Source organism: Entelurus aequoreus, linkage group LG09 (assembly GCF_033978785.1).
Source record: "Entelurus aequoreus isolate RoL-2023_Sb linkage group LG09, RoL_Eaeq_v1.1, whole genome shotgun sequence".
Classification (NCBI taxonomy): Eukaryota; Metazoa; Chordata; class Actinopteri; order Syngnathiformes; family Syngnathidae; genus Entelurus; species Entelurus aequoreus.
In genome coordinates, this window is record NC_084739.1 from 41,059,208 (window position 1) to 41,074,609 (window position 15,402).

The 15,402-nt window shown below is 40.6% G+C and overlaps 1 protein-coding gene across 2 annotated transcripts in view; it reads right to left on the minus strand.

Moving 5' to 3' along the window:
* Positions 1-15,402, minus strand: part of LOC133657437 (adhesion G protein-coupled receptor A1) — a 541,657-nt gene that overhangs the window by 360,454 nt on the left and 165,801 nt on the right. For both annotated transcript variants that reach the window (XM_062058763.1, XM_062058762.1), the window contains exon 7: positions 4,894-5,107. In XM_062058763.1, the coding sequence (XP_061914747.1) occupies positions 4,894-5,107 (214 nt within the window). The remainder of the gene's footprint in view (positions 1-4,893; positions 5,108-15,402) is intronic.

Sequence of the window (15,402 nt, forward strand, 5' to 3'; positions counted from 1 at the left end):
TCAAAAATATTAAGCAAAAAATGATCAGCCATTCGTTTTTCCAGACAAATTTAAATACATTACAGTTTTTTAAATGATCAATAACACTGCTGTCAGCAGTCCGTCAAAGCATATTTTAAAGAAGCCAATTGTGAAAGACAGCAATTGAAGTAATCACAAGCCCTTAAAAACAGACACAGGGACATACAGTGCCCATCTTTTAAAAAAGTGGACAATAAAGGAGTCTTGCGGGAATATCTTCTTTAGAAAAGGTGTGCAACGTTTCCACTTCACTTTATTGCTACAATTATGTGCCAGCATCTGTTGCTCTTAGCATGTGATCAACGAGAGCTGTGGGATGGGCTGGGAGGCCAACCTCTCTCGAGACTGGTTGCAGATTGTGCTGAGGTGTTGGCACGCTGCCAAGTCAATTATTGCTGTCCTTTCAGATCCTTATCAAGGGCGCCAATAACCAAAGGTAAAGGACAGGACGGAGGTGTTTGGACTTCTTAAAATACAGTACATTATGGGTGTGAGCTGCAGACATCAAAGTGAAGTTGTTTTTACTGGATTAATATTGTTTTCATCAGTGGTCAAAACAAATATTGTTAACTCGACCAAGAAACCGTCATTTGGTTGTTTGCTTGGGTTAAAGATTAATGCGAAAACTACTAAACTCATTGGAGAGGTGGGGCATTGGCTTAGGAAACTGTTTTTTTCCGCTTCTGTAAATATTTTTTTATTTTGGTTTATTCCTAAGGTATAACATGACAAAGAAATTAGCAAGTTCAGTGTTTTGTTAAAAGTATACAATTTGATACTGATTCAATTAGTAGGGCTGCACCGAAATCTAAATTGTTGGTTAAAACCAAAAAACGAAAATTAGGAAACCAAAGACGAAAACCAAAACACTGAAAGAAAATTGTACGCCAATCATTATTACTACTGCACTTATGGCTATTCTGTGAACCTCACGAAAATCACGGTATAGCAATTGCACAATATTTACTTATCAAAGAATAAAACAATTATAAAAATATTTATTTACCACTGGTATTCCAACAATATGAAATACAATTAAAATGTTTGAAAATAGTTTGTTAATAGGACAAATAGTGAATGACTGCTCCAAAGAAGAAGTCAACAGGGAGCACAGAGTGGGTTGTTACACAGCAGTCAAACTATACAGTCAATGAATAAATGCTCGGCATTGTCCATAAATAAAGCTCGACAAGCTTTTCAAGCACTTCGACAAATCTGGAGATCCAGAGTGCTCTCACTTCACAACAAGATACAGCCCTTCAATACAAATGTTAAGTCTGTCCTGCTGTATGGCAAGGAGACATGGCAAGTTACAAAAAGCTCCACCAACAAGTTATAGTCATTCGTCAACAGATGCCTCAGACACATGCTCCAAATCCGATGGCCAGAAGTTATTTCAAATAATGACCTGTCAATTAGAACCAATCGGAATTTGATTTAGATGGACATCCAAAAAAGGAAATGGTGATGGATCGGGTATACACTGAGAAAACCTGCATCCAACATCAGCAGGCATTAGACTGGAACCCAAAAGGAAAGAAGAAAGTTGGTCGACCAAAACAGACTTAGCGCTGAAGTGTTGATGTTAAGGCAAAAACCATTGGAGCAACCTAGGAAGAGCTGAGAGAAAAAGCCCACAACCGGGTTTGTTGGAGACATGTTGCGACCCTTTGTTCTCGACAGAATCAAGAGAAATAAAAAATAAAAAGATTCTCCAATCCACCGGACAATCAGTGTCTCTGGGAGTCAGTGGACGGCGGGCCGGCCTGGATGCTGGCATTCTATATGATGATTAGATGATCTGTCTTAGGCTAAGTCCCTTACTGATTGACAGCAAAATGAAAGCATAAGCAATTTAGGAAGTATTTTTCAAGTTTCATTCTGATGTTCCTAGTTGATCTACAAACTTTTCAAATTATTTTGGTGACTTTTTCTTGATTTAAAAAAAACCCACTAGTGGCAACTCTAGCATATTTTTGTTGGTGTTATTGGATACTTTACTCATGTTTGGAGACTCTAAACTTCTGTCGCTCTGCAATGTCCTTGACGAGTAGGCGGTCACATAAGCATCACACAGCAGCCCAACCTGGCACTTCCCCTCCTTGAGAGACCAAACAGCCGCCACTGCCCTCTTTATATTTCCAGATTGCTCATTTTGCAAATTGCTGTCCGTGGGTCTATTTTGGATATATTGAAAAACATCCACATTGCAGACATATTGCCCCCACGCCAGACAATCGCGTGCTTCTTGCTTACGTCATCACAACATTCTGTTTTGGCAATGGTATGTCGGTGGCACAAAGGCTTGAACTGGCAACCACAAATTCCCCACTGATTGAGAGTTAAGTCCAGCAGCGCTAGGAAAAAAATCCTGAATTCATTGACCAGCGTACCTCTTAAATGGGACCTATTGTGCAAAACCAACTTTTTTTACCTATTGGTACAAGTTTTTGTGTACTTGGGTTTTGCATAAGTCCTGAACATTTTAAATCAAACCACAGAGGCATAGCGGATATATTTTTAAAATAATCTTGCCTTTTATTTATACTTCCTCCATAGGAGCCGTTTGGAATTTGCACAACTTGTGACATTTTTCCAACATGTGACGTCAGCGGATAGCTCCATATATGGTAGAGCTGTGTGAGAGTCCGCTGCTGTAGTCTGACGTAGTCAATAAGTTCCTTATTTTTCTCTATCCTTTTCAGGCTTTTCCCGATATTGCCACTATAAACGTGGTGGTGGAGGTGTGGCTAGGGGCGTGGTTGACATGACATCATCATATGTATGACATGATCATTTTGATTTGCAACAATGAATATAATGTTTTGATGTATATTTAAAAATCTAATATTAGTGTTATTAGTAATTAATAATACCATTCATAATATTAATATTAACTTTTTTTATATCATCAGAATTAGATTTAACACAAGGAATTTGAGTTGGTAGATTGTGCTCTCTTTGCTCAATGCAGTTTCAATTGTTGATGCTTATTGTAGAAGGTAATTTGGGCTACACGTTATTATGCCCTCCATGAAGGTTGCAAATATGTAAATAGTCATTTGAATTAGATTTGAAAAAAAAAACTTTAAGTGTTTTGTTGATATTCTTCACAATGAAGTTACTTGAAAAAATAACCACAATAAAGAAAGTATATTACATGTGCACATGAAGGGCACATTAATGTTAGAATCCCGTTAGATTAATAATATAACTTGGAATAATATTACGGTGCGAGCGCAGCAAATGCGCATTCCTCCATGCGCATTCCTCCATGCGCATTCCTCCATGCGCACTCCTTGACGTGCATTCCTCGACGCGCTCTATTGAGCGCACCGCTGGGCACGCTTGTGCTGTTATGGTTCAAACATCTGCCACCTCTCACTCTGCTGTGCGCTCCACTGAGCGTGCATCGGGACACGCCCACGGGTGTTCCTAACATTCACACACCTGACGCTGATGAGACTCCTGCCTTCATAAGCCAGCGTGTCCTGCGTTCCAGTGCCAGAACGTAGCTTCTTGTACAACAGCCCTTCATCATCCCCTGGTTTTGAGCTGCGTCTCTTGTCTCCCTGGATCCCCTCTGGACGTCTTGCTGCCTTCCTGGATCTCGACCTCAAGCCTGCCCCCGGACAACGACGCCTCGCTCCAGCCCCTGACCACCTGTCCCTGGACCTCCGAGCCTGCCTTGCCCTTTCTGGACTTCCGCACCGATCTCAACACGCACCTTCAACACCACCCGGTAACACTCCACATATAATCGCTACACATAGTCACACCATACACCTTTGGATTTATTACACATGTCATTTTATTGTATTAATAAACACGCTGCAAGCTAAAGGCTCCCTGCTCCCTACCGCCGTGCCATCTATTTCTCCCACTGTACCGTTACAAATAAACTGAAAAAAGCAATATAACTATGCAGGATGAAGGTTGAGCTTCAATGCAGCTAGCGTAATGCTAATGTACAATTAACTAGCTTAAAGACAAGGTAACTCAAATTAGCATGGCCAATCGCAGACACATATACTGTATTTAAACAATCATTCACACTAACATTTATATCCATGGACATTTTACAGTCTCCAATGAATCTAAGATGCGTATTTTTGGAATGTGGTAGGAAACTGGAGTGCCCGCAGAAAACCACACACACACACACACACACACACAGGAACAAATGCACACTCCACACAGTGTTGTCCAAACGGAGGTTCAAAGACCCACACAGCGCAAAGTTAGACCTCATTGTCGGTAGTAATTTCAAAAGAATTAGGGTAGTTTACACAGGCTTGAACAAGAAATGCATTAATTAGCTTAAAATACCTCTCTCCTCAACTTTCTCTCCTCACTTTTGTTTGGTGTTTAGGTGCGCGACCATCTGACACTCTTCTGACAGGTTTTGTTTGTGTTTTTTTTTCAAAACAAAGCATTAAGGAACGTTTTTTCTGTTTTTCAAAGATACTATAGCCAATAGTATGTAAATAATAGACTATATATGGTATATCCATTTAATACAAGATCACTTAAAATTGTTTTCGTGTCAAAAAAATAAATACAAATATATATATATATGTCTGGCGGCCTTAATCTAGCCGTGTCGTTGCGCCACAATCGTTTACATGTAGGAGAAACCCTGCTCTTGTTGTGGGGCAAACTGTCTTGTACATGCACATGGATCCTCCGCTGTTGCCATTTTTAATACAAAGTAACGTCTTGTTCAAACTTATATCTGTCAGTCGACATGATACGGAAGCACTAAAACCTACAAAATGGCTGACGAGCGGAAGACTGAATGTTGTGACTTCATCTGCTTCACTCTACACACTCATGTTCTACTTCTATACATTGTTCTGCTCTTTCGTGTACCTGGTGAGGAGACAACAGTCGTGAAGCAAGGTTTCCTCCACATATACGCCGCGGTCCTCTTGCGTGGTCACAATATGGCCATTGTGGTGCCACTGCAGCTGAATCGAAGGGTCCAGGTAAGTGGCAGTGCACTGAAGAGGCAGACGGTCTCCCTGGAAAACCAGCTGTCTCTGGGAAGGAATCAACTGAAAAAGGGGCATCTCCAGAGTTCCATCTAGGAAATGAAGAGAGGATAAAACAGCAAGGTCAGCTTGTAAAGCACTCCTTCCCCCATTCACTGACACATTTAAGTAGCGCAGAAGAGCAAGGGGTCAGTTCTTCATCCTTGTGATTAAATGAGATCAAATCAAGACGTTAAGTTATGGTTGTTGTGAAGGATTGTAATGTCTACAAAAGACAGTGTCACAAGTGCATTTGTAATCAATTCTTACTGAAACAAACGTGCCATGACCTCATAATAATATGCCCGCACACACATTCTGTCAAGGTCATGCTCCTCCCTCGTCATTTTTTGATGTTGTTGGTGTTATTGTGTGAGATGAGGAGCAGCTGATAAGAAGAACAGCCTTGAGCACTCCCTGGACTCTCCTTGACTCCTTGCATGTGCATCACATTGGACTATGATTGGATTATTTAGAGTGCCTTAAAAAACCAAGTCTTTTAGTCAGCACATGGTTATGTTAAGGAATACACACCATGTGTAGTTTGAAGTCCAAAATGTGTTCAAATGTGTGTAATTATAAGCACAATATTGGATGCAAAATATTAAACCCATGTAGGAGAGGCGGTGTTTCGAGACCATTGAGTGTCCATCTTTATTTATGATCCAGGATTAGCCTCAAGTCTTTCCAGCTAACTACCACCTTGGGAATTAGTGTGTTCGATACAAGGCTAGACGTTTCTTTGGACTTGTTCCAAAGACCAGTAGGATCTTTACCTGCGCTTGTAGGCAATCAATTGTGGATGTTGCTGCCATTTGACAGGCAATTTGATAAATGGTACATAAAAGTCTTCCATGCACTAGTCTGAAAGAGACATACAGAACGATTGATGCTATCACATTGACAATACTTGTCCACAGTATGTTTATTGTAACACAGCAATAACCATGCAGAGGTTAGAGGACACTAATGTTAGACAACAGTTCCTGGTTGGCTGAATAAGAATTTGTATTCCACACTATGCTTTGATGGATGTGTGACACAGTCATACTGAAGATGACACCTATTTTAGCTGTAGCAGTTTTATGTTGTCCTATCCTTAGGCTTTGTGAGCCACGGCGAGAGATGCAGAAAACGCATTGAGCCGTTGCCCAATACTGATACTGCTGCAAACAATGCCTAGAGTCAGAATGTTGCCATGTACTGTATTCGCCTGCTGGACAATTGCTGATTCTGTGCGAGTGTCACAGGGGGGAAGACAACACACAAATAAATAAAAACATAATAATATAGACTCTATGGCTGCTTGTGAGAGCATAAAATTATATTACCAATGTGCCTCGGTCTGCTGTACAGTAAAACATTTTATAAAGTCTGGAGTATGCCACATGAATTAGTCAGAAAGTACACTTGTTAATTTAAATTTGCTATTACAATCCAAAATGCTGGCCAAAAAAAAAAGACCCTATGTATTAGTGCTGCTAATGAGAAAGAAAGAAAGTGAGGATTTGAACTATGCACCTTTGCAGAAAGGATTTGCTTATCTTATCCATGCATATACAGTGAAGTAGTTAAAATATTACATTGGAAACATCCACAATATTTACTGTCTACTCGTTCCCCCGATGTCATTATATAATTGTTGCAATGTTAAATATTATGGACAGTAGATACAAGACGGAAGGTGGAAATAATTTTAAAGATGTTCCAAAGACATGCACCTGGGGATAGATTGATTGGCAACACTAAATTGGCCCTATAGTGTGAATGTGAGTGTGAATGTTGTCTGTCCAGCTGTGTTGGCCTTGCGATGAGGTGGTGACTTGTCCTGGGTGTACCCCACCTTCTGCTCGAATGCAGCTGAGATAGGCTGCAGCACCACTCGCGACCCTTAATGGGACAAGCGGTAGAAAATGGATGGATGGATGTAGTTTCTTTGTATTCATGTTCATGGTATTCCATGGTGGTGTCAGAATAATCGACTATTCAGCAATTCAATTCGGAAGAGTCTTGATTCAACTATCAACATTGCAGTCGATTCATTGGACATTCAACACTCCATGATAAAGAGGCGAGTTGAGTACCCAAGGCCCTCAGCGTATACGGGTGTGTTGGGAGGATGTTTCAATTTGGGGGATGTGGGCGGAGCTCGTCGTGCCATCATACGTTTTGGGCCAAACTGCATCACAGCCTTGGCCTGGAGGAGTAGCTTGGACTCGTTTGCTCAGGCAGAAAACCTGCCTCACTGCTTAACTAAACCATCCAATCTCTACCCTGTTTGTGTTTGTTTGTGTTTTAGACTTTTATTTTTGAGATGGGAACAGTCGCATATTCCATCCATCCATGTTATACCGCTTATTCCCTTCGCATATTAGATATGTTTATTTGTGGGTATCCCCATTAACTCTTAAAAAATAAAGAAGAAACATTTCGCCCAAATTAGATTTGGACATCCATAATATTCTGCAAACGTTGAATTGAGGCAACTTGTCTTTTTCTTGTCAATCGAAGTAACCAGATGTCAACCTGTTTTTTGTTATTTAAAAAAATAGACATTTAGAAATGTTGGCAAAAGTTTAATTAATGCCTTGACCTTATTTTCGATAACTTTAACGATAATACTGTGGAAAATGTTCACAAGATACAATGGAACCTTCTACAACAGTCAGTTCTAAGTATTAAAAACATGTACCATACTTCTCTGTTGGTGCTTGTCTGCCTCTGTTTGTTAAAGTGCCTTTTTTAATGGCATTGCAAATTGACGCTGCTTTAAAACGTACTTTAATTGAAGGAGACCAAGTTTAGCTGACTGTCTTTGGCCAAAACGATAGTTAAAGTTATTTTTCACACAACTTTGTCTCACTCTTGTTAGCTAGCTAGCAAGGTACAAGCTAGCAGTACTCCTATCGAGGCTGAGTGTGTATCCTCCCTCCAAATGTCCCACATCATGTCTCCGCTTTAAATGCTCGCGTATCACAGATGTACTGCCATAAAAAAAAACAAGGTCTGCTTTGCAAAATGAGCGAGGTATTCATGTTTTAACAAGATTGAGAGGAAAGATCCTCACACTTCACATGTTATCACTGGCGATGTTTTTGCGAATGACCCACTTCCGGTCGGAAAAACACGAGTGACGACGTCACGACAATTGTTGACAAATATAATTGTCTGCAACAAATGTTACAGTCAACATTTGTCGACAATGACGACTAATTGTTGCAGCCTTAGTAGATATGATCTCCCCTGAAAATCTATCTAATAATTTACTCTTCTTAGCTTGTTAAATCTGCTGTAACATGGTTCCAGTTAGGCCGCTTCTACACTAAGGTTATCCAGGGTAAATCCCACCTAACTGTATCCTTGTCCACATACACACAATGGTCGTTTAAGAACCCCGCCCCCCCACCCCCCTCTGTCCGCCGGCGCAACGCGACCTAGTACGCATGCGCAGAAAATGTGCACATCATAGTTGCCTCCAGTGTTGCTTTGTGTGCAAGTAGAGTGGCTGTGCCAGCAATCGGAGGGTTGCTGGTTACGGGTTCAATCCCCACCTTCTACCATCCTAGTTACGTCCGTTGTGTCCTTGGGCAAGACACTTCACCCTTGCTCCTGATGGGTGCTGGTTAGCGCCTTGCATGGCAGCTCCCGCCATCAGTGTGTGAATGTGTGTGTGAATGGGTGAATGTGGAAATACTGTCAAAGCGCTTTGAGTACCTTGAAAGTAGAAAAGCGCTATACAAGTATAACCCATTTATCATTTATCATTATAAGTTCTTAAATTAAATTTAACTTATCTGAACAATATTCAGTGTTGTGGTATTTCAATTAACTGGAATCCAGTGTTGTGCTGTGAGGCCCTATTGTAGTGAATTTTACATTAGTCAATCCAGGGCAGTGTTTTTCAACCACTGTGCTACGGCACACTAGTGTACCTTGAGATACAGTCTGGTGTGCCGTGGGAGATTATGTAATTTCACCTAATTGGGTTAAAACAATTTTTTCCAATAAACCAGTAATTATAATCTGCAAATGTGCCGTTGTTGAGTGTCTGGGCTGTCTAGAGATCGGCAGAGTAACTGTGTAATACTCTTCCATATCAGTAGGTGGCAGCAGGTAGCTAATTGCTTTGTAGATGTCGGGAACATGGTTTGTTGTGATCACAATATGCGGGAGGCAGCGTGTGAGTAAAAAGGTATCTAACACTTAAATCAAAAATAAACAAATGGTGAGTGCCCCTAAGAAAAGGCATTGAAGCTTAGGGATGGCTGTGCAAAACAAAACTAAAACTGAACTGGCTGAAAAGTAAACAAAAACAGAATGCTGGAAGACAGCAAAGACTTACAGCATGTGGAGCAGACGGCGTCCACAAAGTACATATGTACATGACATGGCAAACAACAATGTCCACACAAAGAAGGATAGCGTCCGCACAACTTAATTGGTCTTGATTGCGAAAACAAAGCAGGTGTGGGGAATAGCGTTTAAGGAAGACATGAAACTGCTACAGGAAAATACCAACAAAAGAGGAAAAGCCACCAAAATAGGAGCGCAAGACAAGAACTAAAACACTACACACAGGAAAACACCAAAAAACTCCAAATAAGTCACGGCGTGATGTGACAGGTCATGACAGTACACCTACTTTGAGACAAGAGCTATATTGATGCATGGTTGGTTATGGTTTGAACTCATATCCAACAATTGCGAGAACAACTTTTTACTGTCAATATCGGCTACTGAGTTTAATTTTTTTATGTTTTCTGAATTTGTTCAATGGAAATAATATGCCTTGGCTCAGAAAAGGTTGAAAAACACTGATCTAGGGATCTAGATATCTGGTCAGGACACTCCTCACTCTTTTGCCTTCGCCTTCATCGTCCATTCGTTTTTGGTGACTTTATACACTCAGGACCGAGACGTTGAGTCCGCTTCATACATGGCGGACAATAACTGATAGTCTGCTTTGCCAGTCCAAATGCATTCCATGTTTTCCGTAGTCTTCACTTGTCGGCCAGGTAATACAAAGCACACTCTACCTTTTTTTATCACCAGCATTCTCGTTGACTCTCCTTTGACAAATGGATAAAGTTTTTCGGTAAGTAGAATCACAGCTGACCTCGACATTCGAAAGTTCTCTTGCCGTCTGAGAAGTGTTGTATCCGAAATAGCTGCAATTGTCACCGCTTCCTGCGGGGTTCGTTCCCCCAGGATGCAGACGGAACACTTCGGACAGGACGTGCAGATAGGAACATGGTTTACTTGTCGAAAGTCAACAAATACCAAAAACTGAAAACAAGCCAGAGGAAAAATGTCCCGATTGCACTCGAAGCTAAGGCTAACACTTAGCATAGGCAAGAAGACAAGGAATACTCACGTAACTGTAGAAAAAGCAAACAATGAAGCCAGGCCGACTGACCGGCAAAGGCAGGCTTAAATAGTCCCTCTGATTAGTGCTCGGAAAACAGGTGAGCGTCCCGAGCACAAATCAGAGACAGGTGCAAACAATAAGCACCCATGGTAACTAAAAACAAACAAGGGTGCAGAAAAACAGGAACTAAAGGAGTCCAAAACTAACAGATTACAACAAAAACATGATCCGGGCCACGGATCATGACAAGGACAGCATGACATGATCCCAAAAATGGTGGGCAGCTGAAATCAAAAGTTAAATTACATTTTATCAGATATTTATGGGAGCAGGAGCCAAACTGAGGAATATATGATTACCAATGCTAGAGGTTGCAGAGGTCAAGGTTTATACCTTTTTTTTTTTGTTGCTAGCCCTTTACAATTTCTACATCCAGTATTTCACACTGGTGGTGGCTGATAACACACAATTTCCCCAGCACTCACATTCCGCTGATAAATAGTCTAACTTATCCCATAAGGCCACGCTTCTACAGAGCCAGACTTGGCTCATAACACATGGGACCCGTGGGATAGATATGAGAATATTACCATGACCTGTTAGGCTGCCAGATGTATGTGCCTGCAGCAACTGGGTAAAATGTGAATTATTCGTCTTGTACACACAAAATGCTTGCTTATTTCATGTACTGGTCCCACTAGGGGTGGGCATATCAAGTAATGTTGGGATCGATCATTTTTTTGCAGATTTGCGTCTATTTGTCCAGCAAATCACTTGATTTTCCTGACTAGTTTAAGTGACTTATTCTCGCCTGTCAGTACCATCAACTCACAGCAGACTTTATTTTTCACAAATATTATGGGTGATGTTTTGTTGACAAGTGTGTGTAGTAGAACATGACCCAGCTGGCATTCCTTCAAGTTGAAAACATGTCAGTTGTGGTTTCAAAGTTGACAATGTTGAAACAACATTTAGCGTTAAATGGTTGAAAGAACGTTGACAGCATTCCAATGAATCACTGTTGAAATGTTAACAAAAATGTGTACAGTACAGGCCAAAAGTTTGGACACACCTTCTCCTCATTCAGTGCGTTTTCATTATTTTCATGACTGTTTACATTGTAGATTGTCACTGAAGGCATCAAAACTATGAATGAACACCTGTGGAGTTATGTACTTCATAAAAAAAATTACTGAAAACAAGTTTTTTTTCAAAATAGCCACCATTTGCTCTGATTTCTGTATTGCACACTCTTGGCATTCTCTCAATGAGCTTTCAAGCACACCTGTGAAGTGAAAACCATTTCAGGTGACTACCTCTTGAAGCTAATCAAGAGAATGCCAAGAGTGTGCGAAAAAGTAACCACAGCAAAGGGTGGCTAATTTGAAGAAACTAGAATATAAAACATTTTTAGCAGTTAGTTCACCTTTTTTTGTTAAGTACATAACTCCACATGTGTTCATTCATTCATAGTTTTGATGCCTTCAGTGACAATCTACAATGTAAATAGTCATGAAAATAAAGAAAACCCATAGAATGAGAAGGTGTGTCCAAACATTTGGCCTGTACTGTGTGTTAACTTTATTGTCTTCATAATTGTTACATTTTGAAATGATCATCATGATGATTCTTTTAGTTGTACTTGCATCTTAAGATTTTCTTGTTTCCTCAACGTACTCTCAGATGAGTGCTCCACCGTGCGTGTAAACCAGAAAGACAATCCACCAGAAGGTGGCAGTAGTGCAATTGTATAGTTTGCATCCGCCGTAAAACCTAGTAGAAGACCACGAGACTGAAGGCTTGCCGAAGTTGCTGCTAGCAGACTAAAATAATAATAATAAGAATAAAACAACTTCATGACACATCAGGAGTTTCGCATTTTTTTAGAACAAAGTCAGGTTAATCAAGATTTGAAGGCATAACTCTTACAGAAAACATAGCAAACATGATACGAATGCATGCTGTTGATAACTAACCTCAAGCGTTGGTACGTTAACATAGAATGGTTAGCAAGTTCAGCAGAGTCATTCATGTTGTCTTTGACCCAAGCCATTTTTATTGGTAAATTGTGCTAAAATATGAGTTAAGAGTTCATATTATTCACAGGAGCTGGGCTACTCTGTACTCAGACTCGTATATTGGGGCATACAATATGTTCTTGGGTACAAAGTAGCAGCCTTAAGTAGTGTTGCTTTGTTTAGTTTATATCAAAGTGCATTGATGATATCACATAATTCCTACAAGTATGTGTACTTAATGTGTATGTTAATGTACTTTTCTTTGTGTGCTTGGTTTTTCAGTAACTTCATTGTTAATGTTAGACACTGCACTTAATTATATATTCAATTTACAAATACCAAATTTCACGTACCTCTAAAAATGGTCACAAATGAATGTTCACTTAGAAGCAAAAAGGGTTATATCATTGTCCTTTGATTTTTTTGTGTTACAGGTATTACATTTTAAAAGACTGTGGCGTCAATGATGTGGATATGGTGAAAAATTGATGGCTGTGAGTATGGACAATTCCTATTGCTGGGTTGCACAGTGACCCATATCTTCCATTTGAGAACATGAAATAGGTGTGGCACCCTCTCGGTCATTATTTGAATCCCAACAATAACGCATGTAATATGAAAGCCATTCAAGTTTTTATTATTTTGTATGAATTGACCAAATGTTTTTCTGCATTGAAGCCAGGGGACATCTTAGTCTAACTGAATCATTTCTGAGATGCTCATACTCAAAATACACATTAGTTGGTTCAAATTCGAAATGTTTTTATTCTAATTTTTTTCTTAGCTTAATTCTTAAAGGCCTACTGAATTTTTTATTTTTTATTTAAACGGGGATATCAGATCCATTCTATGTGTCATACTTGATCATTTCGCTATATTGCCATATTTTTGCTGAAAGGATTTAGTAGAGAAAGACGACGATAAAGTTCGCCACTTTTGGTCGCTGACAAAAAAAAGCCTTGCCTATACCGGAAGTAGCGTGACGTCACAGGAGGAAGGACTCCTCACATTTTTCCATTGTTTACAATGCAGCGAGAGAGATTCGGACCGAGAAAGCGACGATTACCCCATTAATTTGAGCGAGGATGAAAGATTCGTGGACGAGGAAAGTGAGAGTGAAGGACTACAGTGGAGTGCAGGACGTATCTTTTTCGCTCTGACCGTAACTTAGGTACAAGGGTTCATTGGATTCCACACTTTCTCCTTTTTCTATTGTGGATCACGGATTTGTATTTTAAACCACCTCGGATACTATATCCTCTTGAAAATGAGAGTCGAGAACGCGAAATGGACATTCACAGTGACTTTTATCTCCACGACAATACATCGGCGAAGCTCTTTAGTTACTGAGCTAACGTGATAGTATCGGGCTCAAATGCAGATAGAAACAAAATAAATAAACCCCTGACTGGAACCCCTGACTGGAAGGATAGACAGAAGATCAACAATACTATTAAACCATGGACATGTAAATACACGGTTAATAATTTCCAGCTTGGCGAAGCTTAACAATGCTGTTGCTAACGACGCCATTGAAGCTAACTTAGCTACGGGACGGCGGCGGCGGCGGGCGTTGTAGCTTTCGCCGACACCCCGGCCGCCATCGGAGTCGGCAAGAAACATATATTTCCCCAAAGTTACGTACGTGACATGCACATAGCGACACGCACGTACGGGCAAGCGATCAAATGTTTGGAAGCCAAAGCTGTACTCACAGTAGCGCGTCTGCTATCCACCTCAAAGTCCTCCTGGTTGTGTTGCTGTAGTCCGCCGCTAATACACCGATCGCACCTACAGCTTTCTTCTTTGCAGTCTAATTGCAAAAGATTCACCAACACAGATGTCCAGACTACTGTGGAATTTTGGGATGAAAACAGAGCGTTTTGTATTGGATTCAATGGGTCCGAATACTTCCGTATCAACCATTGACGTCACGCGCATACGTCATCATACATAGACGTTTTGAAACGGAAGTGTGGCGGGAAATTTAAAAATGCACTTTATAAGTTAACCCGGCCGTATTGGCATGTGTTGCAATGTTAAGATTTCCTCATTGATATATAAACTATCAGACTGCGTGGTCGGTAGTAGTGGGTTTCAGTAGGCCTTTAAGAGATTGCAACATGACATGTTCAAGTCTGAAAAACACTTGAGCTTGCTTAAAATTTGCAACCAAGTCAATTAGACATTCATCCGACCTTGTCAGAACTTTTCTGCCGATAACAGTCTAACATGATTTTTTTGTTTGTTTGTTTTTTTGTAAAAACTTTGAGCATCAGTATCTTATAGAAAAATTAAAGTTTCAGCAACAGTTTAATGTTGGTGACACAGTGGAACAGAAGCAAGCATTGGATTCCTGGAGCTGTCAGATCCATCCATCCATCCATCCATTTTTTACCGCTTGTCCCTTTTGGGGTCGCGGGGCGTGCTGGAGCCTATCTCAGCTGCATTCAGGCGGAAGGCGGGGTACACCCTGGACAAGTCGCCGCCTCATCACAAGGCCAACACAGATAGACAGACAACATTCACACTCACATTCACACACTAGGGCCAATTTAGTGTTGCCAATCAACCTATCCCCAGGTGAATGTTTTTGTCTGTGGGAGGAAGCCGGAGTACCCGGAGGGAATCCACGCAGTCACGGGGAGAACATGCAAACTCCACACAGAAAAATCCTGAGCCCGAGATTGAACCCAGGACTACTCAGGACCTTCGTATTGTAAGGCACATGTGGCACACCCCTGTGTCACCGTGCTGCCCAGAGCTGTCAGATGGTTTCTAAAAATGTATCAGATAAAACTGAAAAATGTACACGCTGGGAAAACTACGCAAAGTAGCAATGAGGCTTTCTGTCTAAAAATATGTTTTAAAATCGGTAAACATTGATTCTCAGGGAATATAAGAATATACATTTTATTAACTTATAAAATATTTGAGGGGTCCCATTCCCAATCTTCCATTG